Below are 21,159 nucleotides of genomic sequence, written 5' to 3' on the forward strand. Positions count from 1 at the left end.
CCCCGTCGTGCACGCACGTCGTCTCGGGCGAGCACCGCAGCGCCGCGGCAGTCGTGTTTACAGATTTTGCGAGTTGAGTTCCGTAACGTCACGTCAAAAAAGTGCAACACACGAATTTCTACCACGTTTACTATGTAAAGGTGCGTTCCCCAGGGATTGAGATGCAACGCGTGGATCATCGGCGGTCCTGGATGTCCTTCCGCACGACATGACGCGGCTCGCGTGATCGCGGCCGGCTATCGGGCCAGAATATCGGCGCTTTTGTTAATACACGGCAGTGCCAATCGTTAGGATAGTCGCCATTTTGTCCGGAGTGGTAGCCCGGTCGAAGCGAACGGGGCGAAAATAGGCGCTGCCTGGACCGCGAGGATTATTGTAATCGCGTAGGTAGCGATCGCTGTCACCGTCGACCGTCGCCGATCGTCTGGAGTTCGCGGGGATCGGCGCGTCTCGATGGTGGTTCGAGGATTCACGGTCAGGCATCCCGACAAAGTCGCTCGCCAGTTGTCCGCCAGTCAAGCAGCGCTACACCGATTTCACGGCTCTCGACGGCGCGTGGCGTATTTCACCGCAACGTGGGCGGACCGATCACCGGCCGCGTCCGATTCCCCGGGGAAGACGCGTGCTCGCGACGCGCACCCCTCCTCGGACGAGGCCTCCGCCGACCGGCATGGCCGCTCCCTCCTCGGAGTATCCCAACGACGTTGACAGTTCGGCCGTACGTCAACGGGACGCGACGGCGACGACATCGGCGTTAACAACTACTCCAAGTTGTATTGCGTGTCTTGGAAGTTAACTGCTCGCAACCGCCGCTCCGCCTGTCCGCCTTTAATTTTCTATCCCGTCCGCGTGCCGTTGCGGCTCACGCCGTTCCGTTGAAGCGCCCGTAACATGCGTCGTTTCGCGTCGATGGAATCCCGCACGCATTTGCAGATGCATTCAATCTCGACCAGTCGAGATGCTCCACCCGTAGCTATGGAATCAAATCGCGTCGATTTATATGCTTAAGATCTTCTCGAAGATGATAATGATTACATTAGTCTTTGTCCTGCCGGTTATACATTGATTCGCGAGTTGTCACTCGTTGTGTCTTCCTCGAGAAAATAAACGCTTATATAACTGTGCCATCGCGATGCTGTGACAAATTTAAATTCTCGCGTGCTTGGATTGTAAATTGAATTTGATGATTGTCGTTGTTAGTTTGACTATGCTATTGAGGACAGTATAGTTAAATAACTTGACGACGCATCTGTTTAGTTGTGCTTTTTATCAGTGTCCGAAAACATGTTGTTAAAATTCCTTTCCTTTGTTACAGATAATGTAGGTATAGTTTATTAAAACAAGGCCTTTAGGATATAATTATATTTAATGTCAGTATATAAGCTGGATGCTTGTTATTGGTGGTGTAATCATTGGACCAAGAAATATTGAGACAATTAAGGCATAACAAAGAACGTGTAAAATGACGATTGCCACTAGGGGCCAGGGAGTTGGCATAGACCCTCCCGACAGCCAACAAAATACGCAGGTATATAGATTTGAGAGCCAACCAATGAAAGTAGCGTGAAACATATCTCGATTGTGATAAAGTGAAAATGGATTTTGAAAAAAAAAATCTCTACAGATGCACAGTCCACCAGGTCCACAGCAATTGGCTGACACAATGTCGGGACTCCAACTCACCGAGAATGTGGTACAAACAGAATGCAACAATGACGCTATCACTACAGTAGAAGATAGCAACCAGCTTCATGAAGAGCCTGAGTTTCCTATTTTCAAACTTAATATGCTTCATGAAAAGATTTCTAGTCCACGATGGGTTGTACCAGTTCTGCCCGAACAAGAATTAGAGTGCCTGTTACAAGCCAGTATCGAACTTTGTAAAAAAGGTTATGTATTGTTTATAAATTTTTGAGATTGATTATTTTCTCGCACACGCCAGGAAAATGATTTGACCTTTATGACAATGTGTTTCAACATTTTTGTATAGGAGCTTATTTTGTATTTATAAGGTGCATTAATTTTGTTTTTACTGTATTGCAGGAATTGATGTACAAAGTGAAGCGTGTCAGCGCTTTTTTCGAGAAGGTCTCACAATCTCATTTACCAAGATATTAACAGATGATGCGGTGAACAGTTGGAAATTAAATATTCATAATTGTATCAATACTAATTGTGCACGTTTGGTGGAACTATGTGTCCTTAAATTAGATGAGGACTGGTTTCCTCTACTTGATTTATTGGCCATGGTTTTTAATCCTAGTAATAAGTAAGTGAACATTGTTATTGTGAAATTATGTAAATACAAGTTTTCTATGTGATTGTTCTAAATTGTCCATTTGTTTCAGATTTCACACAGTAAATGCAATAAGAGTTTCGGAAACTGTTCCTCCTGGTAGTGATATTCCTGATGAGGAACTTTATGCTCGTCCACCATCTGACTCACGAGCTCCTCGTGGTTGGCTAGTAGATCTTATAAACAGGTATTTTTTAATCAAGTTTTGTATACATACAAAATGTTTTACTTCAACATAAATTTAACACAAACTTTTATTTCAGATTTGGGAGTCTCAATGGATTTGAAATTTTGCTTTCGAGATTTCAGAGTGGACGTAATTTAACAGTGCCAGTTATTTATGCTTTAATCAGACCGTTTGGCTTATGTTATGAACTGTTAACTGTTCACACAATAGTTAAATATCTGATGCCTATTGTTGTAAGTATAGTCTCAATTTATTATCATTGATTATTTATTTATTTTTATTTGAGAGTAAGCACATTGTTACAGGAAATGGTACCTCTTATTTTGAATAATTTAACTGATGACGAGTTGAAGAAAGAGGCAAAAAATGAATCAAAAAACGATGCAATATCAGCCATAATCAAAGCTGCTAAATGCTTGGTGTCGCGTGTGCCTCATCAGGAAGAAATGATAAAGAACTTGGAAATATTGAGACTGAAAATGATATTGAGACTCTTACAAATTTCTTCGTTTAATGGAAAGATGAATGCTTTAAATGAAGTTAATAAAGTAATATCTAGTGTTAGTTATCACCAACACCGCAACACAATAGCAGAGGAAGAGGAGTGGCTTACAGCAGAGCGTATGGCAGTAAGTCTTGTCCAAAAATTCATAACACTAACTGTACTAATAACACTGTTAATTTAATGACCTTTTAAAATATTTTAATTCAAGTATATATCATTAATTGCTCGAGTATTTTGCAAATATCATGAGTTTGATAATTATACTTTCCGTTTAGTGACATACTTGTCATTAAATAGAAAACGCCTTATATATATCATGAGTCCTTTGTAAAATAAGAAGTGCTTATATTTGTGATACAGAAATGGATTAAAGACAATGGAGTATTGGAAATCGTATTGAGGGATTCATTGCATCAGCCGCAATATGTAGAGAAACTGGAAAAAATTTTACGCTTTATTATAAAAGAACGTGCACTTACATTAGAAGATTTAGACGCTGTTTGGGCTGCACAAGCTGGTAAACACGAAGCAATTGTGAAGAATGTTCATGACTTGTTAGCCAAATTAGCTTGGGATTTTAGTCCTGAACAACTTGATCATCTATTTGAATGTTTTCAGGTATTTATCTCAATAGTATAATTGATATAAAATTTGTACTGATAGAATGTTTAAATTGATGAAATATGTTAATGTTTCAGACAAGTTGGAGAACTGCCAACAAGAAACAACGGGAAAAACTATTAGAATTGATCAGGAGACTTGCGGAAGATGATAAAGATGGTGTTATGGCGCATAAGGTTGGATTGTCTTAAGTATACATATTTGAATATAAATATATTTTAGACGTGCAGATAATTTTTTTTATTCTGCTATCAGGTATTAACACTCTTTTGGACTTTGGCACATTCTGATGAAGTCCCTACAGAGATCATGGATCAGGCACTGAACGCTCATGTAAAAATTCTCGATTACTCATGCTCGCAAGAGAGAGATGCGCAAAAGGCAATCTGGGTGGACAAGTGCGTTGAAGAATTGAAAAATGGTGATAAGTGGGCTCTTCCTGCATTGAAACAAATTCGAGAAATATGTTGCCTTTATGAACCAAATCCCAACCTAGGTCATAGTCAGCGTAGCCATCATATGCATTACAGGTACAATGGCACATTAATGGTACATTATATTAACGCACATATAAATAATACATTATTACATTACTTTTATTCTTTCTTATTACTATATAGACAAGAAGTAATAGAACGTCTACAAAACGAACATTCGGTAGTAATTCTTGTAACAAATAGCTTAACAAATTATATGGATAAAGTGCGACAGCTGGTAAAAGAAAATCCTGAAATCGATGCAAATACTTTTATGCCTGATGGTCGATATAATCATATTATGCAAGTGCAAGAAAGATTAAATTTTTTGCGTTTCTTATTAAAGGTATGTTCTAGATTTTTAGAATAACCCAAACATGAATTTTTAATACGGATAACATGATATGATTCTTTTCATAGGATGGACAATTGTGGCTATGTGCTGATCAAGCAGAACAAATTTGGCAATGTTTAGCTGAGCAAGGTGTATTTGTTTCGGATCGTGAGGCATGCTTTAAATGGTTTTCTAAACTTATGGGAGACGAACCGGATCTAGATCCAGCAATAAACAAGGATTTTTTTCAAAACAATATACTGCAGTTAGATCCGACATTACTTACAGAAAGCGGTATTAAATGTTATGAAAGATTTTTTAAAGCTGTTAATTCTAAGGAAGGAAAATTGAAACTGAAACGTAGAACATTTCTTATGGATGATGTGGATTTAATTGGAACTGATTATTTGTGGAGAGTATGTAGTATTTGTTTACTTTGATTATATATATAATTTTATAGAATTTGCATTTTTTCCATTTTTTTTTTCGTATGCATGTTTGTATAATGGTAATCTTATCTGTCTACAGGTAGTAACAAACAGCCCAGAAGAAATTGCAAACAGAGGCATAGAACTCTTAAAAGAAGTGAACACTAATTTAGGACCACGGTTGCAGTCGTCTGTTTTAGCATTTCATGAAACATATATAGCGGAATGTATGGACAGATTGAAAGCTCATTACGATACTGTGACTGTTTTAAGCAGAGTATATCTAGACGGAAAGGAGGATCGCGAAGAACAAATGACAAACAAGATTAAAATGGAAGCCATAAAAATGTGTCGTGTTATGAAAGTCTTACAGGAATACATAAACGAGTGTGATACAGCTTTTCCGGGAGAACGAAAAATATTACCGTTACATAGGTATTTACTTAAATCGCACATATTGATAACAATGCTTTTGTCTTATATACAGTGATAGCGTAATATTTATTCTGATTACAGAGCAGCTCGTGGCAAGCATCTATCACTTGTTATTCGTTTTGCGAGTCCTGGTCGAAACGTTGACGATATAGATATCTTTACCCACAGCAATGACACTTTAGCTTCATTGAGACGTCAAATATTACGCAGGATTAAAGCAAGCGGGACAAATGTAAAACTCGATTTATTTATTAATGGAGAATCGCTAGAACAATCCGATGATAGAAAACTCCTTTCTCAGATTCCCCTCAGAGACAAAATGGTAAGTGTTAATCGAGTTTTAATGGAAACAAATGAAAGAAAGGAATCTCGATATGTATATAGTTAACGAATATGATTTGTGTTTTGTTTAGTTATTGTCTGCAAAGCTCAGTCAAGTAAATAGCAATATGCCAAGCTCACCAGATAGTAGCTCTGATAGCTCTACTAGTTCTCCGCATCATCCATACGACGGGCCGAATGTAGAGGCAGAGAATAGTTTACCTGGTGTGGTAAGTTTAATGTAAAATTTATAAACTCAGTTAATTATATCGCATCGTACACTTGTTCTAACAATGCGATTTTGTTTTAGGTAATGTCACAAAGATCGCAATATGCGACATTTTTCTTTCAATTAGCAGATCTTGGCTGTTCTCTTCAGCATTCACAATTGCGTGATGGTGCACGAAATCTCTTACAATTAGTGCCGCCAGATACCTTTACTGTAACAAGATTACAGTGGCTATTTGGTCATTACAAAGACGATGAAGCTTTACAGAACCCTTCTCATTGTAACGAGCAGAATACGACTGTAGATTCTCTATTTTTTACTGCAAGTCCTAGCCAAGTTTTATACAATTTAGAGGTGAATATTTAATACATTAAATAGTTTAGTAAGTTTTGTCCTTGTACGTTGTCAATAACGGCTTTCCTTTTTTTTTTAGGTGTTATACACTTTGTTGATGCCAGCTCTTGATCCTATGTCAGACAGAGCATTTGAATTTCAATATAATTTCATAAAAAGCGGCGAAGCGGGCGTTATTCTCGATATGCTAACCAAAAATAAGTTTTTACCAAATGCAGATGAAACCACGAAGCGGTCTGCATATCTAACTGTGCTGAGATTGTGCAAACTTCTTCTTACAGTGATGGGTAATGTGATGGCATGCGTAATGGATGAAGTTCAGCAAACTGGAACTTCGGAGAATCACGACAATCATGTTAACAACCGCGGTCGAGTGACTGTATTGAAACAGGCCCTTCAAAGTGTACCGAATCAAAGTACCGAATACATGTTAAGAAGTGTGGCAGCCAAACTAGCACAGCATCTGGCGCATCGAATGCTATCAGGCGGGCCCGAGGCTGATCGATGTCGACAGCTTTTCGTGCAGGCCCTTTCATGGGAATTACCGGATGTGGCTACTATACGTGCCATAATTAGACTAGCGTGGGCCGCATCCACGGGTAACTTGAACAACATTAATGCATCGAATGAAGTGCTTCATTCGATGCACGAGACTAACCAAAAAGAACAGAGAAATCCCGATAATAACGACGTCCTTGTGTGCAAGGAAGCACTCGAGGTACTGACAATCGCTCTCGTATTGAATCCATCGGCATTAGAAACATTGTCGAGAGACAAAATATGGCATACCTTCTTGATAGATCTCGTGCTACTTAGTACGTCAAGAGCCATCAGAATCGCTGCCGGCGAACAATTTTTTCTCATATCGACATGGTGCAGTGGTGGACACCAAACGCTACTGGTCACTGTAACTCTTCTCTTCACCGTTTTAAACAGTACCGTTATGGAAAACGCGAAACAGAGTCACGAGTACTTTCAGCTTTTGTGCCGATTGTTGAACTTCGCGCATATGTCAGGTTGTCCCCTCACGACCGCAGAGACACTATTAAACGTCGAAATAGCTTGGTTGAAAAAAGTTCGCGATAACGTGAAGGAGACTGGAGAGAGTCAGGTGGATGAAGCCTTGCTCGAGGGTCATCTTGGTCTAACGAAGGAACTGTTAGCCTTCCTGCCATCAAATCAGAAATATGAGATTGGTTCTGACGAGAAGCACGGGGTTAATTTGATTAAGGAACTGGTCGAGGATTTTGTGTTCCCCGCATCTCGCCTCATGCTGCAACTTCGTAGTACCGGCGAACTCAGCGCTTCACAAGCGTGTCCAGTTTGCACTACCCCTCAATCAACCAGCGCTGCGTTCGACTTGCTCGTAGGTCTTTGCATAGGCTGTGTACCCAACATGAAACTTCTAGTCACAATGCTCACCGACATGTTTTACTCCGAGAAGGACGAACCATTAGTGGAGTGGGATTATTTACCGCCTGTGGGGCTTAGGCCACTTAAAGGCTTCGTAGGCTTGAAGAATGCAGGAGCAACTTGTTATATGAATTCAGTATTACAGCAATTGTACATGGTGGAAAGCATTAGAGTTGGACTTTTGGCAGCAGAAGGCGCGGCGACTGATTTGAACGAGGATTTTTCGGGCGAGGAGAGAATTGAAGGGGAGCAGACAATCGAAACAAATGATAATGATACGAACGAAGAAAAGTGTGGTGCCGATGAATCCAGAAAGGAATATAATATTGGTATTTTAAAACAAGTGCAAGCAATATTTGGTCATCTGGCTTACAGTAAATTACAATACTACATACCTAGAGGACTATGGAAGCACTTTAAGTAAGAATACATATAATTTTATTTGTAAAAATAAAATTTTTTAAAAGTAACAAACATAAATTTGTTTGTAAGGAAAACAGAAAGGAACCCTCATACAATTTTATTAATATAAAACTGATAGGGACATATATATTATACTCAGTATTTTAAATAATTAATGAGATAATTCGATTTTTATAGGCTTCAAGGAGAACCTGTAAATCTTAGAGAACAACAGGATGCAGTAGAATTCTTCATGAGTTTGGTAGAGAGCCTAGATGAGGCATTGAAAGCCTTAGGACACGAGCAGATAATGGGCAAGATTCTTGGTGGCTCATACAGCGACCAAAAAATCTGCAAAGGTTGCCCTCATAGGTACCTTTTTAGTTCTTACTTTCTACTTTCTTCGGTAGACTGTAATACCACATTACATTATCTTCAGATATTCCAAAGAGGAACCATTCAGCGTGATAAGTGTTGACATACGGAATCACAGTAATTTATTGGATTCTCTTGAGCAATATGTGAAGGGAGAACTGCTGGAGGGTGCAGATGCCTATCATTGTGATAAGTGCAACAAAAAGGTACGATTATGACGATTTAAAAATCTATAAGAAAGCCTTATTATAATGAAAATAATTGTTTTAAAAAAAACATTATGAAAATAATTTGCCAGCTATGTTATACATTCTATTTAAACCAAGTAACATTTTATTTACTTAGAGATTTTATGTATTTCTTTCATGTTTAGGTTGTAACAGTAAAGAGATTATGTGTGAAAAAGCTGCCGCCTATTTTAGCAATTCAGTTGAAAAGATTTGAATATGATTTTGAGCGTGTGTGTGCTATAAAATTTAACGATTACTTTGAGTTTCCACGTGATCTGGACATGGAACCTTACACTGTCTCCGGTTTAGCTAAATTGGAAGGAGAAGTCATAGACTGTGATTATGAGGAATCTATAAAGGGAACGTGCACGAAGTATCAATTAACTGGTATCGTCGTTCATAGTGGTCAGGCTAGCGGTGGCCATTATTATTCTTACATTTTGCACAGGTATTTTAAATATAAACGTATGAAGTATTTCTAACTGATAAATTAAACTATTTTTATTCAATAATTTTGCAGACTGAATGATGGTACAGCAAAGTGGTACAAGTTTGATGATGGTGATGTAACAGAATGCAAAATGGAAGAGGAGGAAGAGATGAAATCTCAATGCTTTGGTGGTGATTATTTAGGAGAGGTATTCGATCATATGCTCAAGCGGATGAGTTACCGCAAACAGAAACGATGGTGGAATGCGTATATGTTATTTTATACAAGACTAGATGTAGAAGAAAATTCTCTAATGAAAAGTGTAAATGAATTGTCATTGTGTAAGTTATCGAGAAAATTTTCCATAAAAATCAATCTTGACGAATGAATCTCATTATCGCTTACATTCTTTAGATACGAAACTAGGAGTTATGAAAATGCCATCAGCAATAGAATACAGTGTACGAAAGCAAAATATAAAATTTATGCACAACCGAAATCAATTTAGTGCTGAATACTTCCAGTTCATCAAGAAATTGGTGTCCTGCAATCCTCACAATATTAATCGGCAAAATCTGAATGAAAAACTTGTGAGTCCATCACATGTATAAGTTAAATGTATTTTTAACAGAACTCCGCTAACTCATGACGATTTTATTTTAGAGCCCTGAAGCGGAAGAACTTGCGATGCTATCTCTTCAGTTAGCATCAAGGTTCCTTTTTTATACAGGTTTCCACACTAAGAAAACATTACGTGGTACGGCAACAGATTGGTATGACATCGTATGTCATCATTTGCGTAGCAGTAAAACAGTGCGCTCTTGGTTCGCTAATGAAGTGCTGTTCAATCATCCACATAGGTATTAAAACTTTCTAAATATATAATGCATAAAAACATTTGCGTTTTAATATTAATATAATTTGTTATCTATAGATTTTGCGAATACCTCTTGAGTTGTCCTAGTACGGAGGTGCGCACTGCTTTCCTCAAAATTTTGGTATTCCTCGCACATGTTTCTTTGCAAGATGGTCCATGTGCTCCGCCCAGTTTAAACGCACCGAGTGAGTACTAAGATTTGCATAAAAATTCAAAGATACAATCAATATGATGACACTTGACAATCTTTACTTTATAATTTGTAAATATTTTTAGCTATACTTTTAGATCCAGTAGCAACGCTCAGTGATCACTTGTTACATGCGGTACTGTCGCTGCTGCACCGTGAAATTTCGGATCACGGACGTCATCTTCCTCATTATTTTTCTCTCTTTCATGCGTATGCTTCGCTTGGTCTTGCCGAAAAGGCGCAACTGCTTAAGGTAATACATAATTTAATAATTATGTTACATAATTACGTAAACGATTATTAACAGCTTTTATTATGCACAAAATCTGCGCAACAACAATGTAATGATATTGTTACAGTTGTTAAGAGTTACGTACAGAGTTAAGAGTTAGAATAGGGTCCTAAATATTAATATTATTATCTGGTACTAAAAATTTAATATATTCGACATATTTTAACAATTTTTTAATATTATTTGCAGCTAAATGTACCAGTTACGTTTATGTTAGTCGCCATCGATGAAGGTCCAGGTCCTACTATAAAATATCAGTATCCGGAATTGACTAAACTTCATCAAGTAGTTAGCATGTTAATACGATGCTGTGATGTATCGTCGAAAGTACATTCGAGTCAGCAGCCTCGTGCAGAACCTTTACCAAATCCATATGGCGATCCCGCGTGTCAATCAGAGTATCTTATGCCTATCCAATCACAAGCAGCTGACATATTGTTTATTCGTACTAGGTAAGGATTAACACAAGTTTGGAATTCCGGGATAGAATTTCATATAATATATTTATTCTATTTGTTGGAATATAGTTACATTAAGAAATTGATTGAGGATGCTAATGTGACTGAAGATACAGTTAAATTATTGCAATACTGTTGTTGGGAGAATCCACATTTGTCACGAACAGTTCTTAGCGAGCTGTTATGGCAGATAGGATTCGCTTATACTCACGAGTTAAGGCATCATACAGACCTGCTGCTTGCGATACTATTGATGGAGGATTCATGGCAGACACATCGCGTACACAATGCACTTAAGGGTAAATTTTAAAAACTCTTTCGAGTATTGTTTGTTAGTATCACAATACATGAAATTATATCTATCAGGAGTTCCCGACGAACGAGAAGGTTTATTTGAAACGATACAAAGAAGTAAAAATCATTATCAAAAAAGGGCTTACCAGTGTATTAAATGTATGGTGCAGCTCTTTAGTAAATGCAGACCAGCACACCAGCTTTTACATCACAGTCCAGAGTTGAAAAGAAAATGGAGTCACGCCATTGATTGGCTCCACGACGAACTTGACAAAGTATGTAGCAGAAACTGAACATTAAGCCAGTCGATATTAGGATAATTATAAATGTATAATAAATCGTTTTCAGAGACCATATGCTTCTACGGCGCCATACACACACGCGTATAACAACTGGTCGCCACCAACACAATCTAATGATTCTGCAAATGGCTATGTTTTGGAACGTAGTAATAGTGCAAGGAAGACATTGGAGCGAGCATGCGAACTGTGTCCTGATGTTGAAGAACCTGAAGTTGAAGATACAAGTGAAGATTGTGCGGAAGAAGCAGAAAAATATCAACATACATATAAATATCAATCTATCAATCCAACCAAATATCAAGTCCGAAGTACTAAGAGACGCAATAACAGAAGTTTAGCATGGGCATCTATGGAGTAAGTTGTAATATGTATCTCTATGCTTATATGCTTCAATAATATCAGTTATAAAATTTGTTTGTCTAAATTTTTTAATAAAATTTAAAATAAAAAATAATATATTACAATTTAAAATTTATAGATAAACTCTATAAATATTGGATTTTTATTTTATTTATAAAAGAATTAATAGTAAATAATACAGTAATTTTTTTATAAGACATAAGCAAACTGATTTTTAACAGTTTATTATTCCTTTTTATAGGTATCATCCCGACTTTACTATGATCCAACAAATGCAAGAAGAACAACAACCTCAACCAGGACCTTCTCCAGTACATACACCCCACTTAGCGCTTCAAATGCATAATCCGCAAAACTGTGAGTCGTCACAAAATACCAGCCAGGATCCATAATGAACGCTGAATACTGACGTTTTACCAAGTTGCTGCCTCAGTGAAACAATTTCGGGATACTTAGATATTACTGCGCCAGCAGCTTGGTGGCGAGCGGTAGCAGCACATGTACAGATATAACAAGTGAGGATTTGTTTTTTTAGTGGTCATTCTTTAACGAACTCATGCTAATCTCTTAGTTTCACTGTGGGTAGTTACTTTGATAATATGACGCGCTATGAATGTTCGAACTGTAATGATGAAGTGGAAAACGATTCTGAATGAAAAGTGAATTAACGCATGCTGGTTGAGGCAATCCATTTTGAACGACAGTTTCTTTCTCCTTAATCTCGACCAGCTCTGTATCTCCCCGACCATTTGGCTTCCAATTCTATGACAATTTGACAAAAAAAAACCCCCCATCTTTTCTCAAGCAATCGATAAAGCTGATAGTACAGCTAGAAGTTTCATTTGCCTCGATTAATGCATGTGGATTCAAGCTTAGGAATATCGTAAGATTGTATAAATGTATAGCGAGTAGTGTGTTACGGAATCCCTCTGCCGATTAGAAGACAAAATATAAACCATAATTTTCCGTATGCCTATGTAAATTTGTTACTAATAAAAAAAAAGAAGGGAAGTTGAAATGGAACTTTCTAACGATCGAAAGATATGACTATAACAAAAAGGGAAATGAGCTAGTATGTTCTCATCTCATTCAGAGAAAGCACAGTTATCATGAAAAAACTATGCTCTAACAAATACATATATAAAAATATATAGCTACGCTATATATGTATACATAGCTTTTGCTATTTCATCTTTTAACAACAATAAAAGAATCCTTCTTGTACTTAATAACTCGAGATTTCTGGAAGAAAGACACTTATCGGCGGCCTGCCGCGCTGCTAAATTTCAACATACGCCAATGATGCCTCCAGTTGTGCTTTCTTTCAGTTCGACCGATTTGAAAGAGTTGTGCCTTCGACATTGTGCGACTCCCATTGTACTTTTAGGTAGATTTTAAGAATCAAGTTGTTGCTTCAAATTTGATTGCTTATACTTCGCTTGTTGAGTTGACTATAGAAAAGAAAAGTGAAAAGAATCTAGAAGGTTGTATAATTGAAAACGCGTGGGATACGACGAGAGATAATTTCGTCGATGGAAAGATAGATCGGAACGTATTTCAGAGCCCAAAATGAAATGGGCCACTTTAGTTTATTATGACGCACGTACACGTTAAATACGACGTCGAGTTGTCGAATGTATGGGCAGCTGCTTGAAAACGGAACCTCATCCGGAGTCCAAATTTTTACGAAGAAAAGGAATTGAAAAGAGCGGTAGTGAGACGCAAAAAGGATATGGAGCAAACAAATACTAGTTTGTATCGTTGTATGATACGATTCATCGTTGATAGAGCTGTGGTCTTTTCGCAAAAGTTGTGAAAGCGATCATGGCATATATCGTTTCGGCAATCGTCCGACATATTACGTAACGGAGATGCATTCTATAGGAGAGAACGTGGACTATGCGACGAACGACCCTCGAATTTATGAACTGGCCATAGCTCTGACTTATTAAATAACGTGTGTTATATATAGATATTATATAAAAATAATCTTTAAAAAGAGAGAGAAAAGAGAAAAAAAAGTCGCGCGTGTAACATGGAATAAGCGAGCCGTGTGTATACATAAGATTTCGTGCGAAAAACCAACGACTATGTCAAGACACCAGGAAGTAATGACGTATTGCTTATTATTATTCGTATTTATCGAATACAGAATTAAACAGTGTACCAAATTATATAATAACTTCTATTGATTAAATGATAATGGTACCTAATCTTACTCAGACATGTACATATAGACAACCGCTTTTTATATGTGATAAAAAAATTATTATATTCCTATTATAGATTGAGATTTAGACAAACGCTATTGTAAATCCTGGTTTTTGTACACAGACTGTATGCTAAGTTCACTTTTGTTAACACGAACTGTAGTCTATAATTATTTAATATTTAATTATATCACTAAATAAGTGTATAATGTACAATATTTGATTTTCTTTCTATTTTTTTTTAAATTACTTCAAAAGATGATATGGTTTACAAACTGGAAGTGTCATGAATACTAGTGTCATTTATCTTATGCGTGGTAGAGAAATAAGGAAGACATAAATTACGAGACATAGCCGAGCGCATTGTTTCTAATCAGTGACAGACAGAATTTCCGGAATATCGTTTCTCATATTTTTTTTTTATCATCGAACAAAGTAGCTCGGTATTGTCGCGCAAGAAGAAAAGAAAGGAGGTATGCAAAGGGCAATAGAGATTGCGATAGGATTTTATTTTTCTGTGCGTAACACAGGGTCAGAGATTAAGATCAGTATAATTTCATTAATTTATGGAGGTACGTGAAAGTTGCCTGTATGAATTCGTTTGCGAAACTCAAAAGACGAAACTCGATTGGTGCGAGGTTTTTTCTCGCGTACGCGAGAATTTCAACCCGTCGAAATTATACCGATTTCCACAATGCTTGTGCGTAACGAAAAAGAGCGTGAGGAAAGAGAAAGGTGATTGTGTAGCAACGTTTACATGAGACGTATACGCGTTCCCATTCTACGGATAAACTAGAAGGAAATACTGTATTAACACTGCTTAATACGTTGCGTACACATAGTCGTCGTGAATTTACATTTATTTCAGAATACGAGGGTCGTCGAATAAAAAAAAAAGAAAAAAAAATAATCAAAAGACTCAAAGGCAAATGTATATGAACTATAACGTGCATTATCGCATGTGTCGTTCTTGCGTCGCCTGCATGCGAAACGCACGTGAGATCAGAGTGGTATCGTTCTCGAGATCGTATGCAGTTATAATTCTCACAAACGTAGCAAAGGGAAAAGATGAAGAAGAGGAAGAATGAGAAGAGGACGAAGAGAAGGAAGAGGAAAGAGGAAGGAAAGATTTGTCATCGACGTTCTCTTTAGTTCTAGTTCTAAAGATAATTTTAATTGTATTCAGCGCAAATGACGCTCTAGTCAGTAAAATTACGAATAAACGAAAGGAGATTAACAGCTTTCGTTCATTTAATCTGCGTGACGTTCTCGAAGCGTCCGGTCGACGACGCGTGTATCCAACAAGACCACCAAGGGAATCACCATCGTTCTCGTCGTCATCGCCACTTTCATCAAATGGGCCACGAACGTTTCTGCAGACGCGTACTTCGCATTTTCTCGTTTGCCTTTAACGTACGAGGGGCTCGTCGCTTGTAACTACCTCGACAGGCAGTGTGTCTACTCCATGTTTTTCGTCTTGATCCTCGAGCAATCCTGCCCTGAAGAAAGAGAACGCGCACGCTGATGCTCTTTATATTCGATTATCCTGTGAAAGAATGAGAAAATGTTATTATTAGAACATTAGTTGTAATATTAAATTTACTATTAGTTCTAATCTGAATCTTTCCAAGAGAGATTTCCTCGTTCGCGAAAATCATAGAGGTTTCTTGAAAAAAAAAGAGCATCCGCTTTCGCTTCTGAACTATTTTGTGCATCAGCGTGATCGTTCGAGTTATCGGTGTCGCTTTATTTTGTTAGTTAGCGTCTAAGAAACGAACGAGGTTCGTCGGACAGGTCACTGGTCACGAATTGATGTTCGGATCGAGGATCCTCATCAATTTAATAACACTGATTGTAAATTTCGTAATTTAACATCGACCCGAATGTCACGATTCTCAGGCCAGTTGGGTGCTCCGCAGATGTAATCTTTACCAAAGTCAGATACCAGAAGCATATGTTTTCTAATGACTCCTTATTCACTGGCTATGCGTATTGTATATTTACGTTTGTGTAAAAATACTTTTTGCACATGATTTGTAATTCTTTGGAGTGCGAACGTCGAAGAACGATCGTACGATATCCTTGACATTCAGATATCACAACGTACTCCTTTTTACATTAATTAATTTAAACGTTAGATAGTTTGCTTCAGAATGCGCGATTGCATATCTTCGAAAGCTTTAAAGATGCCCAGTAAAAAAAGTTTATATATAATTACATATATATTTATACTTGAATATATGTAAATTTTTTTTATATCGGGTAGAATATAAAGATTAGAGCAAGGAAGAAATTTATATCGAGAAAAAGAGAAAACTTGATTGAGAGAATTTTTTTTTTAGAATGAAAAGAGAACCCCGAAAGAAGAAACTAACTTAATATTCGCATAATACACCGAAATATCCTATCGCCTAAAATTTTTTCCAGCTTGTAATGTACAATTTTTAGGGAGGATTACGTTGTATGCGGAAGAAATGTTATATAATTTACGTTTACACGCGTATACATAAACAGGCTTGTCCTGTTGCAAGTACTATTTAGTTTCTACGCTTTCTTCGCACGAAACCAAATACTAGTGCTTTGCAAAGGAGGAAGAGAGAGTGATAGAAGGAAACAGAGCAAAGGCAAGAAACATGACGCAAATAAATCAACCACATAACTGAATCCAAGGCTTTCCTATACCGAATCGCGTCGTGGCGAAAAGATGAAAATGTAAGAGACTCGCGAGCGCATTACTAATTAATAAAGTTAGGAGAATATTTATATGCGGTGTACGGAATATCTGATTTTTGCGTGATTGTTTAACGTTTTTTCGTTCTAGCGGGACTCTGGAAATTGTCATTTCGTATAATTCAATGCCACATAAGAAATCCGATTAGACGCGAAACGTAAAATGCGCGAAGAAATGATTGAAACGTGAAAATGTCAAAGAGACATGAAATATTTTTGAACGTTAATGATGTTAAGTAATATTTGAAAAGAGGCCGAATTTGAAACCTCGGGTAATTGTGTTGTGGTATCAAACTGATCGATGGTGATTGATTAGCGAATAAAGATAACAATTGTATTTATGCAAGGTACAAGATATAATTAAATGTAAGGATCCTGCACAGGATCGTACTAACTTACTATTCATAAGGCGAATATGACATATGAATTCATGAGAGCATACGATTCATGGAATTCACTAATAATAGCGTTAATGTTATATGTCCATGAATTATGCACATAAACGTGGTTTTTTAACGAACAATTGCCGATTTAAAAATTAAAATAGAGTGTCTAATTTATTCTTATGTATTCCAACAGAAAAAAAATTGATAATATGCAGCTACGAAGAGCTAAAATGGATAGACAGTACGCACTGCATGCGATAATGAGAGAAGATATCCAGGTGGAAATTGACACATGAAAAAAGAAATTAATATGAAATTAACGCAATTGTGACACATCTAAAAAAGAAATTAATATGAAATTAACGCAATTGTGAAATATCTAAAGATGCAACGACGCCAAAAGAAGTCCTCGTTCTTAGATTTTCGAAGAATTTTGAATAATGATTAGCTCTCTGTGGCATTGGGAATAGCAAACAGAGAGTACATTGAATTCCGATTTTCGAAGTTACTCTCATCCTTTATTCGAGTCGCTCGTAACAAGGGGATGAGAGAGGAAACATAATTTGAAATTGTTAGATAGAGTAGAATATAAATTATAACACAAAAATGGTATCAAAATAATTTAAAAATGATTATTAAAAATAGTATTTGATAATTCATTCGATAACGATTCAAAAAACGTTATATCATGACCTGTTGTCCTGTTTAGGAAAGCTCTGTTAATTTGACGCAATCGCTCTAATAAAATATTACGGATGAAATGGAATATACTCCAGTATAATTTTTTGCTGTTGTAATACATACGCGAAATCTTATAGGACTTCTCAAAGCGATTCGCAGTGAATTTGGAAGGGAAGTCGAGAACATTGCAAGCGTGTAAAAAGAAAATTTTTAATCGTGTATTTTATTTGTTAGGATTTGTTAATAATGCTGTAAACGCGTTACTTTCAAATAATTTTAATTTTACATTAATTTTATTTTAGTAATAATTTTCATAATTCAATTTTGCTAGCATCGTGTATTAATAATCAAATACGTTCACGCTTGTTGAATGTTTCTGGTGGATCCTCCTCGAGGATCATTACGATAAAAGACGTAAGGACGAGCGTTTTCGGATAAGGAAATCGCCCGCATAACATTTTCATTCATTTCGTCCTCGCGTAATTTCTCAGATTCTTGGTTATATACAATCAGGACTCATTCTCCGGGAATATAATACGCAAATGACATAAAAAAATCTGAAAAGACGTTTGGAAAAACGTCTGAAGGGGAGAAGGGACTTGCGAAATACATTAGAATTTAATCCTAAAATAGAATCTAATAGACTTGAGATGTTGAGATCGAAATTTTTCGATCGTTCGTTCTTATCAATGCCCTAATTCGTGTCAGATCTGGCAGAAAGGAGAAGCGAAGCTAGCGAGATACAGATTTCCCGTCGACGTGCTGAAATTCTATAGGCGATTCTATAAAAAGAGAATGCAAAAGAAGCGCTCAGATCGCTCTACGCGCTACATATCCGTTTGGCGCATTTATGCAGGCATTTTCTATTTTAAACTCGTAAAATCGACTCGCCAACCGATCCTGCGACCCTTCCCCACGCCGCCGACCCGCGCGATTATTTATGGTCCCTCGCAGACTCTCTTTCGATATACATATTATATATATAAATATATAAATATAAGTATAATTACTATAAGATTGTATATTCTTAATTAGACGCAACATGCTGGCGAGCGCGCGCGCGGTCGCTGGGGTGATTTGAAATAAAATTGAAATTGCACACGGCCACACACACACACACACACACACACACACACACACACACACACACACACACACACACACACACACACACACACACATTTAACACGTATAAGCATGTACACAACAACGAATAAACACATACACAAAAATATAAATACGCACGGGGGGTTGCGGGCGACGGTTTGCCAATTTTCGCGAGGGGTTTTCACTTACGAACGGGCGACGCCCGCGTATCCTGCGTGTTTCGCAGTAAGGAGACCTCTGCCGCCTCCGGAAAAACTTTTGTGTATTATTTCTAACAGAATGTAATAAAGTAAAGTTTAAACAGACGATTGTTTTCTCTTCCCTTTCTCCGTTAGAAAAAAATAATCTAATACTCCGTACGTAATTTATGTATAATAATATGAATAATTAAATGTAAATCATACAACATCTTAAATCTTAATATATGATAGTGTAATATTGACACTTTATGATTAGGAAATCTGCAATATAATTTTCTATTTCATAATGCTATTTATAATTCAACAATAAGCAAAATGTTAGCAATACATCAACAGTTTGCTGATTAGAATTATCATAATACATTCACATTAATCTTATTTTCTGTCAGAAATAGCAGGTTTTGCTTGATATATAGATATTCTACATTAAAAGAATGTAATAACAATCGATCTATTATATTCTATTAATGTTCTTTTATTCTTTTTGTTAGAATTCTGCTAACAAGATTTATAGACACTTTAGATTTATAAAATTTATAAAAATATGAAAAGAAAGAGCATAAAGAACCACAGCACAAGATGTAGTTAGTGATATTTAATTATTCTTGCATTACGAATTGCAATAAAAACATTAAACGTTTCGGCCACAATCTGGCCATCTTCAGTAAAATTAATAATATTCTTAAGATGCAGAGTTACATCAAGTTGGAATAAAATTCAACCGTCGTGTGTTATAATTGTAAAAATTGTTTGCATCAATGCGATGCTGCTTCGTATAATAATGTTAGAACGTCAGAAGTCATATAGTGAAAAGTTTAGAACGAGAATTTCCAGATTCTAATTTACAATAATTTATTTTATTATTAATATCTTTTAAAACGGAGTATAAAACAAAAGAAACATTACCTGTTTTACAGCAAAATAAATCGATGAATTTCAAGTATAATCATTGCACAGATAGAAATTTGTCGTGACATTATGTGTTGTTATTGGTATCACATATTTTTCCGCTATTTATATCCATGAGTCAAATAGTTTAGAAAGTTCCAGAATTATTTATTAAGTGCGAGAAAGATCTTTCTTTAGAAGAGGAAGATAAACATCAGGCAAACCTTCAGTATCACTTTGTTTATTGATCCCACTTATTTGATTTTTAATATGTATCATTTCTGAAATTCTTCGTTTCATCAATGATTGTTCTGTATCTAAAATTTTTATGTTATCCCAATCAAACTCATGCATTTCATTCACACGGTGACGTGAAACAACTGATATCTCAGAAGTAGATTTCTTAATATCAGTCTTGTGTTCTTTAATATGAGTTTTTAATTTTCTCTTAGTTTGGCCAACATACGACGATTCGCAATTCAAACAATTAATTTTATAAACTACCCCACAATGATCATTAAGCAAGGGATCTTTTCCTGTTTTTTATAATTGTATTTAATTTATTCATCGGTTTATAAGCTATATTAAAAACCATGAATATATGCAAGTTTTTTGAATTTTTCAGAAACCTTGCTTAAGTATGGTATCGCGAAAAATTTTTTCTTATTGGAATCATATTCATTATTATTTCCTTCGCGATTTTTATCTGAATTAGTTTTATTTTCCAAAGTTTTTATTCTATTGTTAATTGTCGAAAATACGAATTTGAGAGGATAGCCATTATTGAGAAGAGTGTGAATTAATTCCGAAATGTTCTTTTCATGAAATTTGGTATGAGACAACAGTAAAATTCTATCAAGCTGCTCAATGATTACTCCTTTTTTATGTGCTAATGGATGATTCGAAAAATAATTTAAATATCTCCCCGAATTGGTAGGTTTTTTATACATATCAAAATAAAATTATTACATATCAAATTAAATTATTTTTCGAATCATCCATTAGCAAAAAATATCACTAACTACGTCTTGTGCTGTGGTTCTTTATGCTCTTTCTTTTTATATTTTTGAAATTATAACCACAATCATTTTTTACATTTTATAAAATTTATTTCTGACAAATTTGGTAGAGTATTATTTAAATAGTTA

The 21,159-nt window shown here is 36.3% G+C and overlaps 1 protein-coding gene across 3 annotated transcripts; it reads left to right on the plus strand.

Annotated features, from left to right (window-relative positions):
• On the plus strand, positions 1-19,228 carry faf (ubiquitin carboxyl-terminal hydrolase-like faf). Of its 3 annotated transcripts, none has more exons than XM_011067680.2 (30): positions 1-140; positions 1,316-1,528; positions 1,625-1,889; positions 2,044-2,269; positions 2,349-2,483; positions 2,560-2,716; positions 2,789-3,112; positions 3,349-3,606; positions 3,687-3,785; positions 3,865-4,139; positions 4,230-4,431; positions 4,506-4,835; positions 4,948-5,282; positions 5,364-5,604; positions 5,696-5,833; positions 5,914-6,186; positions 6,266-8,019; positions 8,200-8,373; positions 8,441-8,582; positions 8,750-9,054; positions 9,127-9,377; positions 9,451-9,626; positions 9,700-9,896; positions 9,971-10,098; positions 10,190-10,356; positions 10,585-10,847; positions 10,923-11,152; positions 11,220-11,422; positions 11,496-11,803; positions 12,051-19,228. In XM_011067680.2, exons 2-30 carry the CDS (start codon positions 1,463-1,465, stop codon positions 12,199-12,201), a joined length of 7,773 nt encoding a protein of 2,590 aa, XP_011065982.1. In that variant the 5' UTR covers positions 1-140; positions 1,316-1,462; the 3' UTR covers positions 12,202-19,228. The 3 variants fall into 3 exon arrangements, with proteins under 3 accessions (XP_011065982.1, XP_011065991.1, XP_087260797.1); XM_011067689.2 differs by having other exon boundaries at positions 10,202-10,356; XM_087404671.1 differs by having other exon boundaries at positions 20-383.
• Positions 19,229-21,159: the final 1,931 nt, after the last annotated feature.

The sequence above is a fragment of the Acromyrmex echinatior genome, chromosome 3 (genome assembly GCF_024713525.1).
Source record: "Acromyrmex echinatior isolate Ae372 chromosome 3, ASM2471352v2, whole genome shotgun sequence".
Classification (NCBI taxonomy): Eukaryota; Metazoa; Arthropoda; class Insecta; order Hymenoptera; family Formicidae; genus Acromyrmex; species Acromyrmex echinatior.

Coding starts and splice junctions, on each gene's coding strand:
- faf (XM_011067680.2), top strand. CDS start 1,463: ATGACGATTGCCACTAGGGGCCAGGGAGTTGGCATAGACCCTCCCGAC. Junction 8,020..8,199: donor GGACTATGGAAGCACTTTAA/GTAAGAATACAT, acceptor CGATTTTTATAG/GCTTCAAGGAGAACCTGTAA. Junction 8,374..8,440: donor TGCAAAGGTTGCCCTCATAG/GTACCTTTTTAG, acceptor CATTATCTTCAG/ATATTCCAAAGAGGAACCAT.